The sequence below is a fragment of the Micromys minutus genome, assembly GCF_963924665.1.
Source record: "Micromys minutus genome assembly, chromosome: 24".
Taxonomy (NCBI): Eukaryota; Metazoa; Chordata; class Mammalia; order Rodentia; family Muridae; genus Micromys; species Micromys minutus.
Genome location: NC_137959.1, coordinates 2,935,213 through 2,953,775, shown reverse-complemented (window position 1 = coordinate 2,953,775; position 18,563 = coordinate 2,935,213). Strand labels below are relative to the sequence as shown.

Below are 18,563 nucleotides of genomic sequence, written 5' to 3'. Positions count from 1 at the left end.
AAGTGATATTAACATGAGGCCTGGCACTAGAAAGACATCAGCCAGAACGGAAAAGGCGTGATGGAGCATTCTTACATGTTTAAAGGAAAAAACCCTCGATACTTAGCACAGGTAAGGAGTTACAAATGGGAGAGAGGTGCTAGGCTGTTTGTTCAAATAAACCCTGAACTAACTTACTTTTTAATTAGCATAAAGGATTAGCAAATTAATGTTGCAAAACTGTTATTTTAAAATGTCATTCTAGAACATTCATTTCTATCCATACCACGTACTGTTCTTAAACAAAGGACCTTTACTCTCACCGTTAAGTTTGAATATTAAGGTAATAGCACCAGATAGATTAATGTAAATGCCCAGATTCAAAAGAACATGTTTAAAAAAATGACTATTTTATGTGCATTGCTGTTTTGCCTCCAAGTATGTCTGGGTGGGTTGTGGGGTGCTCTGAAACTGGAGTCACAGACAGTGAGCTGCCATGTGGGTTACTGGGAAGTGAACCCTGACCCCTTGGAAGAACAGCCAGTGTTCCCAACCATTGAGACCTCCAGCCCTCAAAGCAGCATTTTTAGCAATTTAAATACACAGACACAAATGGCTGACTTGTGTGTTGCTCCTCTCTGTTGAGGTTGGGGTGGGGTTATGAGAGAGTCTCTCTGCAGCCCACTTTGACCCCGAACTCATGGCTGTTCTTTTCCCAATCTCCCAAGTGCTGGCGATAGAGGCACGGGCCACCATGTCCGGGTCAGTGTGCTCTGACAGAGCATGTTTGCAAAACGAATAGAGGAGCTGTTGAGAGTGAGGCCGCAGTCCCCCAGTGTTTAATACGTTTGTGGCATGAGTCCTCGCCTCCGCCCCGCCGTCACCACTTTACAGGTAGAGCTCTCTTCTTTCCCGCCCAGTGGCGAGGTTTCCCGTGTTCAGTTCTCTGCACTGCACATGATTGACTACACAGTACGTTTGCTTTTGTCCTGTTAGCAGATATTTCCCCGACTCATATGACAGGGATGAGTCATGCCCAGAGTTTTCTATTACACATCTGCAAATATCCCAGCGCAAGAGTTTTTATCTTGGAAACTTACCAGAATCTCTGGGTTGTAGGAGTTCATCAAATTTACGTGAAATTGCCAAACATCAAACGCAATCACGCTGAGTTCGGCAGTGAGAAGTGTGTTTCTTCACACGGTTTGGCAGTTAGGTGACTGAGCTCTCCCGAGGTTTTGTTTTTAGTTTCCCCGACCTCCGATGCTGAAGTCCTTCTCATATGGCCAAGGCCACTTTAATTCCTTTCACTTCCTTTTGTGATATGCATGTTTTGCCCAATCTTTTTAAAGTTCAGTTTTAAAAGAAGTTATTTATACGTTGTGGCTGTGTGCTTTTATTTTCCCGTTGTCTTTAGAATTTACTCTAATCAGCATGATTAGTCAGTCCTATATTCTTAGTCAGCGTTTCCTTTGTGATTGTGCCAAAACCCCGTGCGTGCTAAACACGCGAGCTGCTGCCAAACCGCACGTGTCATTGGCTCATTTCACAGGCAGACCTTCCCTGGTGCCATAACCTGTCATGAAAAGAGGAGGTGACAAGGCCTGTAGTTCCTTTGGAGAACTATTGATATACTTTTCAAGTGACGATTTGATCTTGTCCTTAAGATTATTAGTTACTAACCTGCAGTGCTACTTCCAGTGAACACGTTTACTTTGAACTTTCTGGTTGCCTTGGGTTAGCATTGATTTCCCTCCCTCCCTCCCTCCCTCCCTCCCTCCCTCCCTCCCTCAGTCCCATTTTCTCTATAGTTGAGGTGTAGTGGTGGTGGTGATGATCAGTTCAAAGTACCTGGCTAGCTGCCCAGACCTTACTGACCAGAGGAGTGCCCTCAGACGCTGTTCCTAATTGTCTTGTGAACTTCGGGATGTATTCTGACCTTATTGAGGAGAGAGGAATTTGTGGAAAGATGCACAGAGATCAGCTGCAGGAAGTGGGGAGGGGGTGTGGGAGGAGGACAGAGGCAACTGGCATGTACCAGGTTGGGGACTACAGACAGGGGTTGGACTGTGCCTTTTCGAGTTCTTAGTGGAACATAGTTCTCTCTCTCTCTCTCTCTCTCTCTCTCTCTCTCTCTCTCTCTCTCTCTCTCTCTCTCTCTCTCTCTCTGGTCATCCTTGACTGTAAAACAAGGACCCCATTCATCAGTGTGCCTTTCTTTCTAGGTCTGTCAGCTGCCCAGCGGAAGTTCGCTCACTCGCTCAGAGACTTCAAGTTTGAGTTTATTGGGGATGCTGAGACTGATGATGAACGGTGCATAGGTAAGGAACACGTGAGGCCTGGTTTGCTTCTCTCCGCCTTGCCCAGCACCGACTCATGCCTTTCTCCTTACAGATGCCTCCTTACGTGAATTTTCTAACTTTCTGAAGAACCTGGAAGAACAGAGAGAAATCATGGTGAGTAGCAGGGTGTAAATCTATATCGATTGCCAGATTTCCACAAGGGGACCGTCTGGGCTGTGGAGCCGAGCCTGACAGAAGTTTTGATGCATTTAGTGCTTAGAGTGGGTGGGATTTTCTGAGCTCTGATTTGTGGGTCCATGATGGTTCTGTGATCAGTTCTTGGTCAAGGTCCTGGACCTCTTGCATCAGAGAGGGAAGGCAGAAGCATCCTGGGGCTTCCAGCTAGAGTCTGACTCAGTGCTGAGCTCCAGGTTCAATGATGCCCGGTCTGAGAAATGAAGGTAGAGAAAGGAATGAGGAACACACCTGCCTGTCTTTCCACACGTCTACGTACACACATGCATCTGCGAACAGGTGTGTACACATAATATACCCAAAATTCCATGTGTGCATGTGGCAATAGTATGATCACATGGACTTTTCCCAGCACGCACTGACAGCTTCAACTAGTGTTTGTATAATGTCATAGTCACTATTTCCTAGGTGTTGGTGAAGACTCAGTATGACATTAGATCACTGTAGTGCCATGACATCACCTTTCTACACCGTGTCAAGTGTGTGTGTGTGTGTGTGTGTGTGTGTGAGAGAGAGAGAGAGAGAGAGAGAGAGAGAGAGAGAGAGAGAGAGAGAGAGAGAGACACTTCCTTTAGTCATTCCTTTCCGGGATCCTGATCTTTTATGTTCTTCTTGGTTGGAGTCTGAGGGCATGGTAGCTGTGGTTTGAATAGGAATGCCCCCATAGACTCACGAGTTTGGATGCTGGCTCACAGGGAAAGGTGTGGCCTTGTTGGAGAAAGTGTCACTGTAGGCTTTGAGGTGTGCTATGTTCAAGCTGTGCCCAGTGTGGTACACAGTCACTTCTGCTGCCTGTGGATCAAGATGTAGAATGCTCACTCATCCCCACACCGTGTCTGGTTACCATGGAGACAATGGACTCTAAGACTCAGTTAATCGTTAACTTCCTAAGAGCAGCCATGGTCGTAGTGTGTCTTCTCACTAAGACAGTAGCAAATGCTGCAGAGCACCAGACGCACAGTTTACAAGGCAGCAGGGCGCTGAGAACACAAGGGCCGGGAGCCCAGGGTGAGCTGCAGCAGAGATTCCGTGTCCAGGGCCTTCTCTAGAGCACTGTCAGCTGTCATCCCTAGAGGGGGACTGGAGTTTGGACTTGTGTGGAAGAACTGGGTGACACTTTCTGCCTTATCGGTGTGTTTCTGTTCCTGGAGTGACATGAGAAGAAGACAGTGGAATGTGGTCTTGTGCTCTGATGGAGATTTCTTGGTTCCTAGAAATTCTGTTAGCTGACTGTGATCATCTTCAGTTTTGGAGGCAGCTGACCTTGCCTCTGACCGAGGTGAGTGAGGTGAGGAGGTGAGTGAGGTGAGGAGGTGAGGAGGTGAGGAGGTGAGTGAGGTGAGGAGGTGAGTGAGATGAGGAGGTGAGGAGGTGAGGAGGTGAGTGAGGTGAGGAGGTGAGGTGAGGAGGTGAGTGAGGTGAGTGAGGTGAGGAGGTGAGGAGGTGAGTGAGGTGAGGAGGTGAGTGAGGTGAGGAGGTGAGGAGGTGAGTGAGGTGAGTGAGGTGAGGAGGTGAGTGAGGTGAGGCGGTGAGGAGGTGAGGTGAGGAGATGAGGTGAGGAGGTGAGTGAGGTGAGGAGGTGAGGAGGTGAGGTGAGGAGGTGAGGTGAGGAGGTAGGGTGAGGAGGTGAGTGAGGTGAGGTAAGGAGGTGAGGAGGTGAGGAGGTGAGGAGGTGAGGTGAGGAGGTGAGGAGGTGAGGTGAGGAGGTGAGGAGGTGAGGTGAGGAGGTGAGGAGGTTGGGTTCCTGGTCTGGGTTGTTGTGTCTGTGCAGGGCTCTGGGCCTGTGTGTGGGGTTTGGTCCTGTTCGGTTTTAATCCCAGCCCTCGGGAGCCAGAAGAAGGTGGATCTCTGGATCTGAGCCCAGCCAGCTGGACAGAGAGGGTTTAGGACAGTTAGAGCTACACAGAGAAATCCTGTCTTGTGTTAAAACAAAACAAAACAAAACAAAACAAAAAAACCCAAAACAAAAAACCAACTACTACCCCTCACCATAAAAAAAAATCAGAATCAAAACCAAGAAATAAACTGAACCCTCAGAACTGACGCTTGAGAAGAGAAATCGCCACAGGAGAGGAAACAGGAGGACAGCCATGGAGACCCCAGCTTGTGGACAAGTTGCTCCAGTTTAGTTTGGGGAATTCAAAGCGGAACAAGAATCTGGTGTTAAATGACATGTTCTCGGCAGCCGATGTCACATCTGATCCTGTTTCTCCTGTGTTCCTGTTCTGCTGTCATTGCGATTGACAGCCGGTATTGTGGCGTCTCATGTACAAATACATACATAGCGCATGCAAATACCTCAGGACATGTCTCGGGGAGGTGCCACCTTAACAGTCACCACAGCTGCCTACTGAGTGCTGGGCTACAGGCATGCAGCCTACTGAGTGCCACCACATGCAGTGAACTGATTCTACTGGTGGTTAATACATCTTCAAAAGCAGAAGTCTCTGAGTCACCACAGAGTACAGCAATGAAATGAATAAAAGTGGAAAGACCTGAGCTGTTTAACCGCACTGACGTTAAGGGTCCTCGTGTAGCCGTGTTAGCGATTACTTCTGTGACGTATGGCGGCTGGACGGACTCATCCTGGCTCTTTAAAACCTTTGATTGTGTCATTGGAGCACACAGCAGCCGTAAACTTTGAATAAGAACAGATCCGACTTCAAGGAACTTTGAGTGTGGTTTTGGGAATAACTGGCAATTAACAAGTTAATTAGAATAGACAAAGTGTAAAGTGTGCCTGGAGCCAGCTAGGCATCTCCGGGCTGTGCTTTCCTGGTTCTTCACATGGCGGCCATAGCTCTCTGTCCTGCACTGTTGTCAGACGTGGTTTCTCTCCTCTCTTCCACAGTCTGCCAGCGTGGTGGATCTCTTTCTCCTTTCCCAGCCTGGGAAATTCTAAAATCCTGCCCGTCTCTTCTCCCCAGCTATTGGCTGTTGACATCTTGATTTACCAATCAGAACCAACCAGGGGCAGGTTCCCAGAAGCTAAGTGCAGACCTTCTCACATAAACAGTTTTTTGGGGACATAATTAGCATTTGTAATACAAACAGCTACAAAGCTTAAATAATGTAGAAAGTTTGTCTTTTTTTTTTTGAATACATGTTTTGTAGGACTTTGGGCTTTTGCAGGTATATTCATCTGTCTGGAAGTGGGCTTTTGCAGGTATATCCATCTGTCTGGAAGTTGGCCACCAACTCCCCATGTGTCTAAGCTGACAGCGGCAGTGTGTTCATGTGCCTACTTCAACCTGAGCAGCATCACGTTACTCAGTTTAGCAAATGCCACTGTGCTTGCTGCGTGCCTGGTGCTGTGTTGTGACAGGGTGACACAGTTCTTTCTCTTGAGTAGGTGGATATCCACTAGGGGAAGTGGTCAGAGCACATGTGCTCAGTAATTCTGCAGAAACGGAGGCGTGGGGGTCCTGGAGAGGTCAGTAATGGCAGAGGTGACATACGTCACTTGGCCAGTTCCGCATAGATGAGCTGAAATGCTGGGTCTTCTTGAGGGGAACCTGCTTCCATTTCAAGAAGAGTGCAGTGTGTGAGTAACGCCTGCATGCCCCTGCTGCTATTAATACAGAGTTTGCGGGTGTGGCTCAGTGTGAAGACTCAGTCCCTGGCACTGAGCAAAACTATGAGCTAGAATCCGTGAGTCACTGGAAAAAGAAGCAGGCAGAGTACCAGTTTAGGAAAGATGTCACTGTTTGCTTTCACACCCAAGCGCTGGGTCTCCTTGAGTGGGCACGCTCAGCCCTGACCGCGTGTGTTTCAGGACAGGGTTTCGAAGTGAGTAATTTTTTCTCATAGTGTTTCTGACCCCGCTTGTAGAAGTGAAGAAACCTAAACTAGGTGGACAAAGTAAGAGGCCAGAGCTGGTGGGGTTGCGTCTGTGCGTGCTGTCTGAGGGAAGCTGCCTGCATTCCTGTTGTTCTGTGTGGCCCGACAGGACATGGTGTACTTATCTGAGGTGGGCAGCTGTCCAGGAGTCTAGGGACTTTTAAAATAGTGCTACCGCATTTATGAGCATCTCTAAAAAGCCTTGCACACTGTATTGACTTCTCTGAAGAAATTCTTTTTGGAACAGACTGAGTTTCATTTTTTTGCCAGCCTGTAAGTGAGGATTCAGTTTCTGAGTATTCTGGCAAATTAGAGTAGGGATTTGGACCAGAGAGTTAGGAAAGCTGCAACAGTGCGTGGGAGGATGGGAGGCAGAGAGAACTTTCCAGGGGTATCCAAAGCTGCCTTAGATATAGGCGTTCCAGCAGGACAACCTCTTCTCCTTCATGTATTTTAAACACACACACACACACACACACACACACACACACACACACACACACACACACACACACACTCTGAACTCTGCTGTAACCATTTTGGTGTTTGACACTTGGGTTTTATTCTAAATATTACTGTTTTTCTATGAAAATGTTTTATAACATTACTGAAGTAGTACTGAAGTAAATGATGTCTTTACTCTTTGGGAGAGAACTTGGTAGTGCCCCTTCTTCTGTGAGGTCCATGCAGTCTTCTCTGAGCATGGCGTTGGGGCCATCTAGTGTAATGTTGGTTTCCACTGTCAACCTGATAGGATTTGGACTTGCCTGGGAGACCCAACTCCAGGGCTGTCATTGGGGGTGTTTCCAGAAATGGGTGACGGAGGGGCAGTGGCCACCTGCATGTGGGCAGCACTGTGCTATGACTTCATTTGCTATGTTCCTCCTTGACTGACCGTACACTCTTTAACTGTGAGCCACAATAAGTCTGCTTCCCTATTAAGTTGTTTCTGTCTGGTATTTTGTCTCGGCATCAAGGAGGTGATTAATATCCCGGGGGTTCGCTAGAAATGTCCATTATCAGACTGTACCCAGACCCGCTAACTTCTGTAATCTGAACCACCACCCCATGAAATCTCCTTTGCCTCCAAGTTAGGTCTCTTAAACAGTTAAAAAACAAACAAACAAACATTTTTGATGGTTTTATGCTAACCTGTGGTTTAAACAACTCTTAACAGCTGAGTTTTTACCTGCCACTTTCAAGGGATTGGAAACTATTTCCACATCTAGTTTGTGTTGATAAAACAGGGTTTGGCTGTTAGTGGTCTAGTGCTGCCTAGTTTATGCTGGATGTTGCTTGTGAACGTGTATTTACACGAGAAATGGTGCAAACCACTGGACAGCACTGGCTAGTCTCTGCTCTCTGTTCACAAGGCATGCGTGTGATGGCAAATGTCAGTCAGTCCTGCCACTTTTGTCTGTCTGTCTGGTTCTGTCGGCAGGGATGTACGTGATGGGAAACATCTAGCAGTTCTGCATGGAGATATTTCTTACTTTGCTTCAGACGTTGTCCATGACAGTGTGAGGCATAGTGGGACACACCCTTAATCCCAGCACTTGGCAGTTAGAGGCAGGTGGATGTCTATGAGTTTGAGGCTAGCTTCAGGACAACCAAGGCTACACGAATAAATCCTGTCTCCAAAATCCCGATACAAAACAACCCAGGAGCAAAAGTTGCCCATTTACTTAGTTTTACAGCAGTTTCCTTCTCTCTTTGGAAATGGCGCTTATACCATTTCATGGTAACGTTCTCATTTTCTTCCTCACCCTTTCAGTCGGGTGTGCACGCTGTTGTAAACCTTGCCGTCAGGAATGTCCAGTGAGGATTTGCTTTTACATCTCTAAAATGCCTGAATGTGACTGATGACAGGAGACTTGGAACCAGTTTTTGGGAGAAGCATTCTTGTCCTCATGAGTCAGTGTCCTCTCTGCCAACTCACTGTCATGTGTGACTCTCCTGTCTCCGTCAGACTCTACTTCCCCATTGGAACTCCTGTTTCCTCTGTTTCATGTTCTTTGCTTCTAAGGAATTGGCTACTTTGGATTGTACATGTGCCCACAGACCCAAGAGCCGCCAGAAGCTTGCAGCTCATTCCTACAGTTGTCTAAACTACGGTGTTATTGGAACCAGCCAGTTGACTGTTTCATGGCACATACTTCTAGATGACCTGGGACCTTCAGGGATCACACGGGAGTTAGAGAACTGAGCAGTTTGTCTACGTCACTAAGGGGAACCGCTGCCGTGTTAGACCAGCAGAGCAGAGAAACATTCTGTCCCTTGGCTTCAGCTGTTTATCATTTTTCTCACTTCTTCTTGGCTAGAGTGGGAGGATGGGGGATGGGCTGGAGATGGAATTGTGGACTTTGTCTTTGAACACTTTTTCTCAGCGGCCTGCACCTTCAGCTCTTTCCCTCCACCTGAGGGAATGTATGTAGTCAGTACAGCTAGGGCTGCAGTCACATGCACATGTAAGTGTTTCTGTTCAGTCACGGAATGATGGACCAGTTCCAGAGGGAGTAGGGAATCTCTCTGTGTGGAAACCCTTGTTAGCGACCTTCTAGTTACATCAGTGAATCTCTGCAGCGGCGTCTCTAACGTGGGCGCTGGCGCCTCTGGAGTAATCTCTGGATATCGGGGTGGGATACCCTCTAAAGAAGAGCTTTCTTTCCAGGATTCTTGGAGGTACAGAGGGAGAAAGATTTATGGAGGAAACCAGATTTTGGTGACTAAGATGGACGGTGATTCAGAAGTGTTTGGGCTCTGAAGAAGTTTTAGCATTATCTTAACACAAATAGTTTATTTCCTTGTTCATGGATGTATGTGACACAAATAAACCAACTCTCAAGTAGCTCTTTGGAGAAACTTAAATATAAGTTCTAAGTTCACTTGTAATTAGACTTAGTAACATTTTTCATTATGGTATGAGCTACTGGAGTATTTTCAACGTTGTGGCATACTGTAATCAGTAAAGATGGTTTTATATTGGTGGTGGGTTAGTTTGGGGTCAGAGGGATTACTGGCAGCCATGATCCTGTGGAGGGCTCTGGGAGTTTTGCCAGGAGAGGAGAGTGCTGGGGTCTGGACTTCACCGCCTGTGGCTAGGCATAGCCAGGGCCGGAGCTCCCTCCGAGGAGGCCCTTACTCAGTGTTCCCAGGGCCGCTTTTCGACCTCCCCTCTCTCCTTCCCCCAGCTGCCCCCTTTTTCTCCCGGGATCAGACCCTCATTGTGTAGCTCTTTTCCGCCTTTCTGGGCCCGCCCCCCTCCCCTAATGCATTTCTTGGATTTCTAAGCCTTTCCCCGTGTGTCTATTATTCTGACGAGCAGAAACACACGTTTGTGTCAGGATTTGTTGGTGGGGCACGGCAGTGGGCAGTCCTGTTGCTAGTGTGTGTTACCAACGGCAGATGGACACTTTGTGTTTTGTACACTGCTCTTTCTATTGTCTATGTTGTTAAAGCTTCACTCTCCAGCAAGAATTTTTAATGTAAGGTTTTGCGTGTTTTTTCTTTTGTGTGTCTGACTCTGTGAGCACATGCTGCACTTGTATGGATATCAGTCGAAGCCAGCAGAGGGCAGTGGATCCTCTGAAGCTGGAGTTCGTGGAAGCATGTGAGCCTCCCATGTGGATGTTGGGAATTAAAAGCTTGTGTATTTTTTATTTCCTATGCAATGGTGTTTTACCTGCACGTATGTCTGTGTGAGGGTGTCTGATCCCTGGAACGGGGCTTACAGACAGCGGTGAGCTGCCCTGTGCTCTGGGAATTGACTAGGGAAGGGCAGGCAGTGCTCTTAATCACTGAGCCATCTCTGCAGCGACAACTATTTTAGAAGCATGTTCTGTGCTTGGCCATGTTCTGGCTCCTGAGGATGCAGTGGGGATTTAGCTTCTTGTTCACGACAGGTGCTTAGCTTGTGGCCACCTGGAGACCGAATTACCAGGAGCCTTTCAGCCCACGGGGTGGCCTCCTGCCAGTCAAGGGTGGCCCACCGAAGGCTGGAGGCCCAGGCCCTTCTGGCTGGTGATGAGATGCCTGCTTTGAAGAGTTCTTCCTTTGATTTTTCCCCCTTTTTTTCTTAGTTGATCGCCTTATTGAGTGCTGTATTTCATTCAGATCTGTCTGCAATACCACTGATTGAAGGAACTATCATTTTCTTCTTCTTACTTCAAACTAGAAAGCCAGACTTTAAAATTCTGTCTGATGATGCTTTTATAGCCTTCTGACAGACTGACCTTGTCACTTCTTTCTGTGGGCTCTGTTCCTTCTCACTGTGTTCTGCCCAAGTATTTATTTTGTTTAAAAAAAAAAAAAAAGGAAGGGTCCTTATTGTCCCACATGCAGAGAGGAGAGCGCCAAGGTTAGGTAAGGTCTTGGGCTCAGTGTTCTATTCGGCGAATGCCCTCCTGATATGTCCAGTAGTTTCTGAGCTATGGTCCATATTATTTACAAAGTCTAAATTAAAAACTGTTACCAGTAAAGGCATTAGATTTTAAAAATTATAAATACCACCTTTTCCTCTCAGACTTCATTATGGATTTGCTTTGTTCCTGTCCCTTTTAGCCAACTTTTGCCTCTGTATTTGTGTGTGTGTGTGTGTGTGTGTCTGTGTGTCTGTGTGTCTGTCTGTGTGTGCACACACGCCTGCACACATGTAGCCTAAAGACTTTGTAGAGCACAGATGTTAAGAAGAGGACTCTTAAACTTTTGTAATTCATAGAATTGACTTTTTTCATTTCTGCTTTTTTTCCTCTGTTAAATCTGAGCCTTGGTTATAGGCAGTATTCTGGAAGTAAGTCTAAAACTGAGGTTCTTCAGTTTGAACCCTCCTCACATGTTGCTTTCAAGGTAATTGGGATTTATGATTAAAAAGCCGTAAACATTTTCACTGGATCCTTTTTGTTCTTACCGGAATAACAGTAGAAATGTGGTAGTCGGACTAGTACGCGTGGAACGTTTATGGTTGGGACGGGCGACATGTGCCGTCCTATGTGTCAGCCGAGGACTGAGCGCTGCCTCAGTGCTCCTGATTTCAGGTACACACAGTTGACCTCAGTCCTTAGGTCCTGGTTGTTGCTGTGCGCTCATTAAAATTCTTAGTGGCCAGTGGTGGTTCGCAGTGTCCGTTCCAGCCCCCCAGGAGCCGGAAACAGGGATCTATCGTTGTGAGTTCCAGAGCCAGGGTTACACAGAGAAGCCCTGTTACTATACAACTAATGTGTCTTAGTGTTTACTACCTTAACAGGGCTAAGAGTTGGTTTAAGCTGACCTTAAAAACTAAGTGCTGTGCTGGGTTCTTGGCAGCTGACTCCTCTAGGTGCTAGCTGCCCTCTTCCCTACAGGTGCTCCGTATGGGGCGCCATTCTTTTTTTTTTTTTTTTTTTTTTTTTTTTTTTTTTTTGATTGAAGATTCTTGTGCTGAAGAGAGGGAAGCAGTTAGGGCCTAGCCATGATGCGCAGAGAGAGGCCTTCCGGTCTCCTCGGTGGCAGGGCACACCTGTGCTGCTGCTGTCAAGATGCCGTGCTTTCTCAGTGGCAGAGGTTTTGGTTTCTGTTTTAAAGATTTACTTAATTACTTATTTGTTCTATCTAAGTACACTGTAGCTGTCTTCATGCACACCAGAAGGCATCTGGTCTCATTACAGATGGTTGTGAGCCACCATGTGGTTGCTGGAAATTGAACTCAGGACCTCTGGAAGAACAGCCAGTGCTCTTAACCACTGAGCCCACTCTCCATCCTCTGATGGCAGAGTTTTTTGATTCAATTTTTTTACAAGCTCAGCTCTTTAAGAAAAGCAAGAGTACTTAACAGGCCATTTTAATCTTACGAAACTCTGATGTACATGGACAGGAAAAGCTACAGTACAGGAGAGAAGCCATCTACGTGGAGAAAGGGTCACAGTGCTATGAAATGTAATGAATGTGTTGAGGGGGTACTTGGTGGGCCCATGCCAAGGTGTCCCCTGAGAAATTACGCTGTGCAACAGATCTGATACGGGGGTAGGGGTGGGGGTGGGGGGGTGGGGCAAGTGAGGCCTGGAGAAGAGATAATCACATGGGAGCAGAGCCATGAGGTCAGAGAAGAGGGGACAGAGGAGGACAGAAAGGGGGAGAGAGGCTGTCTGGGAACACGTGGAAACAGAACTGGATGGCAAGAAGTCCTTATATGCAGCGGGAGGGACGGCAATTGATGATATAAGCCTTGCTGTGTGTGTGTGTGTGTGTGTGTGTGTGTGAGAGAGAGAGAGAGAGAGAGAGAGAGAGAGAGAGACAGAGAGAGAGAGAGAGACACAGAGAGAGAGAGAGACACAGAGAGAGAGAGAGACAGAGAGAGACACAGAGAGAGACACAGAGAGAGACAGAGATCTCAAGCCAGCCAACACTTAGTGTTTGGATACATGGGTAGGATGCTGGTGGGCTTAGAGGGTAAGTGTGGGCGTTCCTATGGGGCCACCCTCTTTGCTTTGTTGCAGGGTCTCTCACTGGCCCAGAGACTGGTGATTTGGCCCGGCTGGCTGGCTGGTGTGTGCCAGAGTTCTCTGGTCTCCATCTTTGCACCCTAGGATTACAAACATGTGCTATTATGCCTTCCCGCCCCCTTTTAAAATAATTGTACGTTCTGGGAATCATTTGTAACCCAATCCAATTTGATCTGAAAGCATCTGAAAGTGGATTTGAAATTTGATAGGCACTGTCTAGGGACAGGATTCTTCAATCAATTATTGTTGATCAAAAGAATGCAAAGTGGGCTGGGAGATTGTTTTGTGGGTAAAGACACTTGAAATATGAATTTGGTCCCTGGACCACAGGAGATTCCCGAAATTGTTCTCTGATGTCCACATGTGTGATGTGACACACACCCACCTCCTCATAAATCAGTACGTGTGAGAAGGAAAAAGTGATAACAAAAAGCAGACTCTGGGAACTCGGATTTATGGAATCTGTAAATGTCTTAGTTGCAGCAATCCTTTTTTGGAAAGGTATTTTTCATTCTGGGAAAACTGTTTTGTTCAGATAGATAAGTTCTTGGCCCCTTTTGAGATGTCCCGTTTCAAGGAAAAGTGACCAGTTTGTTCCAGCTCAGTGGTTGCTTTGCTGCTGTCTGTGACACTGAAGTTGAAATGTAGAGCTTCCCTTAGTGTGGTAAAATTGGAAGTGTCTGGAAGGTCATGGGAGAAAGTGGTGGGAAGTCTCTTTTGCTCCGAGTACACATTCCTCCAGAGGCCACAGCCCCTTGGGGTCCAGGATGAAATAGTACTGTGTGGAATGGACATCCTTCCTTCTGTTTCTTTGATATCACTGTCCCTTTGCTATAGCTCTTCATTAGAAAGGTATGGTGTGTGTTTTCCCAGCCTGTTCCCTGTTCTACCTGGGCGGATCCATTAAACAATAGTTACTAACAACTAAGCTTGCCACAGAATGTCCTGCCCTGGAGTGTGGGTCTTTGGTAGAAGTCTTATTGTGTCTACAGCCTCAGAACTCAGCCTTCGATCTGCAGGTGGGAGGAGCTGAGAGCTGGTCAGTGCTTTTTCCCTGTGTAGAATGGCTTCTACTGGGGTCTCTTGTCATCGTCAGGAGGTGTCTTAGCTCATCTTGAGCTGGGTAGGTTACTTAATATAAGTTCCCCTTTCCTTTCTTGTTTTTGATGTGAGAATTTGATTGTGCCAAGCAGGTGTCATGGGGATGTGTCCACATCTTTCAAGTTTGCTTTTGAGACTGTTCAAGCTTCTTATAGCTCCATATCTATTGAGATGTCAGAGCAGAGTCATATCTGAAACACCATTGAAAACTTTCATAGTCATTTTATTTTTTACCTTGTGTGCTGGTTTGAATATGCGAAATCCAGGAAATGGCGCTGTTAGGAGGTGTGGTCTTGTTGGAGTGGGTGTGGCCTTGTTGCAGGAAGTATGTCACTGAGGGGATGGGCTTTGAGGCTCTTATGCTTAGGCTCCTCCCAGGGAGGAAGAGACCCTCCTCCTGGCTACTTGAGGAGGCCGGTCACTTTCTGCTGCCTTTGGATCAAGATCTAGAACTATTGGCTCCTCCAGCACCATGCCTGCCTGGATGCTGCCACATTTCCTATCAAGTTGATAATGGACTGAACTTCTGAAACTGTAAGCCAGCCCCAACTGAATGTTGCCTTTATAAGAGTTGCCATGATCATAGAGTCTGTTCACAGCAGCGAAACTCTGAGACACCTTATGTTGTGAGTCTGACTTACTCTGGGGTTTGAGGTTTTCATCTTGAGAATTAACATGGAAATACAACTTCTGCTTTGGCTTTCCTGAACTCATCAAGAACCCTGGAATTGCAGATAAGTAAGGCTCTCCGGGTTCCTGGGATAACTTTCTGTTGAGAAGGACCTGTACTGGCTGGTTTTCTCTGTCAACTTGACACAAGCTACAGTCATCAGAGAAAGGAGCCTCAGTTGAGGAAATGTGTCCATGAGATTTAGCTGTAAGACATTTTCTCAACTAAACCTCCTCTGCTGGTACCACAGGCCGCAGGTGGACCCTTCACCATGGGGACCTTTGGAGGCTGTTAAGGATACATACCTTAAGAGTCCTCTCAGGTAGTTTCGCAGGTACAGATACTCTGATCTTTCCCACACTTAGTTCACCCAGCTTGCAGATGTGCCTTTCATGTACCTGCTGCTTTTTGTGTCTGCCCTTGTGTAAGGCACCATCAGGACTTGCTCCTGGGGAAACCCCTGGGAAGAGTTTCTTCTTTCAGTTTCCCCGCCTCTAAGGCCTTGCAGCGGATCTTTAAAAGATGTGATCATTCTATCGGTTCTCTGCTTTAAACCCTCGGTGGCTTCTTGCTCAGCCAGGGACGTTGTGACTGTCATGGTCTGGTCCTGTACCAGCACTCGGCTCTTTCTGTTCCCTTCAGTGTCCTATGCCCCAGCTGGACCCCCTTTGACATTGCAGGCATAGCAACCACAGGGCCTTAGACCTGCGTCTCTGCTGCTCCCTCTGATCCCTTCTCATTTTTCAGCACTTAGCTCTGATGTCACTGCATTGAGGAGGCTCAGGTGGAGCGTGTGCCACCTCCTCCTGTGAAGTCCTCACCACACCTGGCCCTGCTTTTCTCTTGGTTGAAGGTTAGAACTTGCACTTGGGTTCCACTCACTAATCAGAGTTCATGAAGGGTAGGGCGCTCTTCTTTCTTGGGACCGTATAACTTGGCCCAGGTGCTCACACATGATAGTTAGCTGCGCTGCGGGTTTGGTTAAGATGGCTGTTTTGGATGGTGTGGTACCCATTTGGTACTGCAGTGTTTTATGGAGATTGCCCACCCCTCTTTTTTGTGACTATAAGCATTTGCCAGCCTCTGTTAGACTGCTGTGCACTGCCAGGCTTCCTTCTTTCTGCTGTGCACTGCCAGGCTTCCTTCTTTCTGCTGTGCACTGCCAGGCTTCCTTCTTTCTTGAGCATATCAGCCTCTATTGAGGATGTATTTATTATGTATAGGTTTATTCTGAAACAGTAGTAGCCTAGATCTAAACATACAAGCTTTGAGACTGACACAGATATCATATATTTATAGTAAATATTTTTGTATTTATTCAATTTGTACTTGTGTTGGAGAAACGCACACATGCTACTGTGTGTGGTAGAGGTCAGAGAACAACTTGGGGAGTCAGTTCTCTCCTACTGTGTGGGTCTTCGGGGACTCACTCTGATTGTCAGATTTGGTGGCTGGTGCCTTTTCTGGCCCAAGTATCTTAATTTATGGAGATTGTCTGTGGATTGGATCACCTTGAAAATAAAGCCTTTGGTGTCTGTTTTCTGAGCTACCACACGGTCTGTCCCAGATCTTACTTGGATGACCAATTCTTTGTCTTTATTCTCTTCTTCATTGTGTGGTGGTCTCTGGGTTTTCATTTTTTGTAGGTCACATGGTGCTAAATGTAGAACATTTGGGTTTACAATTCAAAATGCCTAAGATGGATGCATTTGGAAGATGAAGCCATTCTCCCTGTGTGGAGGGTTCATCTCTCCTTCCTGTGTGTTTGAGGGGCAGTTGCATGGTTTGTACTCATCCCATTGTACTGTGCATGTCCCCGTTAGTGACTGCAAAGCAGCCTCCAGTTAAGCACTTGCCTGGCCGGCAGAGGGAGAAGGAGCTACATTTGATTTCTGGTGTGTTCCCTTTAAAATCGTTCACCATTTTCCCTACTGGAAGCTTGGATTTACTCTTTTCAGGGCCTGGGGGCTTTGTAAAAGTTGGGTGAGACATCCTTGTGCCCTCCCTTCTGGTGGATATTTCGGAGTCCTGGACTTGGGGGCTGAGAGGGCCACTGCTCAGCAGGCTTTAAGTACAAGCTCTCCTTAAGTAAATGACCCTTTTATTTGCATTTTTAGCATTTTGTGGCTTTGAATGAAAAGCTCCAAGTGAGTCACTATAAGCCATGAATGAGACTGTGTCCTTTGTGTGTGTGTGTGTGTGTGTGTGTGTGTGTGTGTGTATGTGTGTGTGTGTGTGTGGTGTGTGTATGTGTGTGTGTGGTGTGTATGTGTGTGTGTGTGTGGTGTGTGTGTGTGTGGTGTGTGTGGTGTGTGGTGTGTGTGTGTGTGTGTGGTGTGTGTGTGTGTGTGGTGTGTGTGGTGTGTGTGTATGTGTGTGTGTGTGTATGTGTGTGTGTTGGTGTGTGTGTGTGGTGTATGTGTGTGTGTGTATGTGTGTGTGTGTGGTGTGTGTGTGTGTGTGTGTGGTGTGTGTATGTGTGTGTGGTGTGTGTGTGTGTGTGTGTGTGTGGTGTGTGTGTGTATTTGTGTGTGTATATGTGTGTGTGTGGTGTGTGTGTGTGTATGTGTGTGTGTGTTTGTGTGTGTGTGGTGTATGTGTGTGTGTGGTGTGTATGTGTGTGTGTGTGTGGTGTGTGTGTGGTGTGTGTGTGTGTGTGGTGTGTGTATGTGTGTGTGTGGTGTGTGTGTGTGTGTCTGTGTGTGTGTGTGTGGTGTATGTGTGTGTGGTGTGTGTGGTGTGTGTGGTGTGTGTGTGGTGTGTGTGTGTGTGGTGTGTGTGTGTGTGTGTGTGTATGTGTGTGGTGTGTGTGTGTGTCTCCCTTCTCTTGGCCTCCCCCTCCCCCTCCCCACCATGCAGTCTTGACAGCAGCAGGCACTTGTTCTGACTATGGAAGTTGCTGACACACCTTCTCCCCTCTTGAGGACGAGGAATTGTCAGTGGTGTATTGGAAGAATATCCGCAGTTCTCAGTCCTTCTCTTAGTACAGCCTGTGGACCAATGAAGGGATGTGATTGACTTTTAAATGTCTGAGGAGGGGTGAAGACTGTGGCCTACAGAAGCTGTGGGGCTGAGTGCCATGTTACTCTGGCTGCCCCAGCTCCCTTCCCTGAGGACACGCACAGATGTGCAGCTCCTGAGTACATCATGTAGCGACTTAGTTGTCACACTGGCAGAGTGAGGTACAACTGCCAACTGTGTCATTGTTCATCTTCTGGTGGAGTGCAAGACCAAAAGGAGACACTTTTCCTAACTGTTCCTGTGTCACTCCTGTTCTCTAGGCGCTGAGTGTGACTGAAACCCTGATCAAACCCCTGGAGAAATTCAGGAAAGAGCAACTTGGAGCTGTAAAGGTTTGTGTCTAATTTGAGCACACTCATAAACAGGACATACCCTGTCTCTGCTGTTGCTGTGTACTTCATTGACCTTTGGCAGCCTTGTGGGAGGTGTTGTTTGATGTTTGAAATGCTCTTTTCACCCTCAGGGAGGGGAAATTCAAAACAAAACATCTGGATGGGCAATAAAACCCTAAGCAATCTCTGACGAAACCTCGTCACAGTGACTATTTTTTCTCTCTAGATAGACATCTTTCTCCACTAAGGAGTTGCAGCCAGTTGCGCAGGACTTTGTGTATTATGGAGAGCTGGCACTATGCTAGGCTTTAAGTTTAGGGACCCTGTTCCCCCATGATGCCCTGGAACCTAGGATGAGATGATTGCTATTGGGACACGATTTTCAAGCAGAGATTTATTGAGCTTCTGTTATGTGCAACTATTTTTTTGTAAGAGTGAGCTACAGCTTCACACTCAAGGATCTGAGCTGAATCAGGATTTCTGGGAATAATACAGCAAGCGGCTTTGCCACAGGGGAGCCCAAATATATTTTAGCAACTTCTGAAGTTTATGATCTTAGCCTTAAAGTTAACCTAGAGAAATAATTTCCCTTGCCCTCCCTCCACTT

At 47.0% G+C, this 18,563-nt stretch overlaps 1 protein-coding gene across 4 annotated transcripts in view; it reads left to right on the top strand.

Annotated features, from left to right (window-relative positions):
• The window catches only part of ARHGAP10 (Rho GTPase activating protein 10), a 226,039-nt gene that overhangs the window by 59,191 nt on the left and 148,285 nt on the right, over positions 1-18,563 (top strand). For all 4 annotated transcript variants that reach the window (XM_080937425.1, XM_080937427.1, XM_080937424.1 and 1 more), the window contains 3 exons: positions 2,205-2,300; positions 2,374-2,435; positions 17,885-17,956. In XM_080937425.1, the coding sequence (XP_080793551.1) occupies positions 2,205-2,300; positions 2,374-2,435; positions 17,885-17,956 (230 nt within the window). The remainder of the gene's footprint in view (positions 1-2,204; positions 2,301-2,373; positions 2,436-17,884; positions 17,957-18,563) is intronic.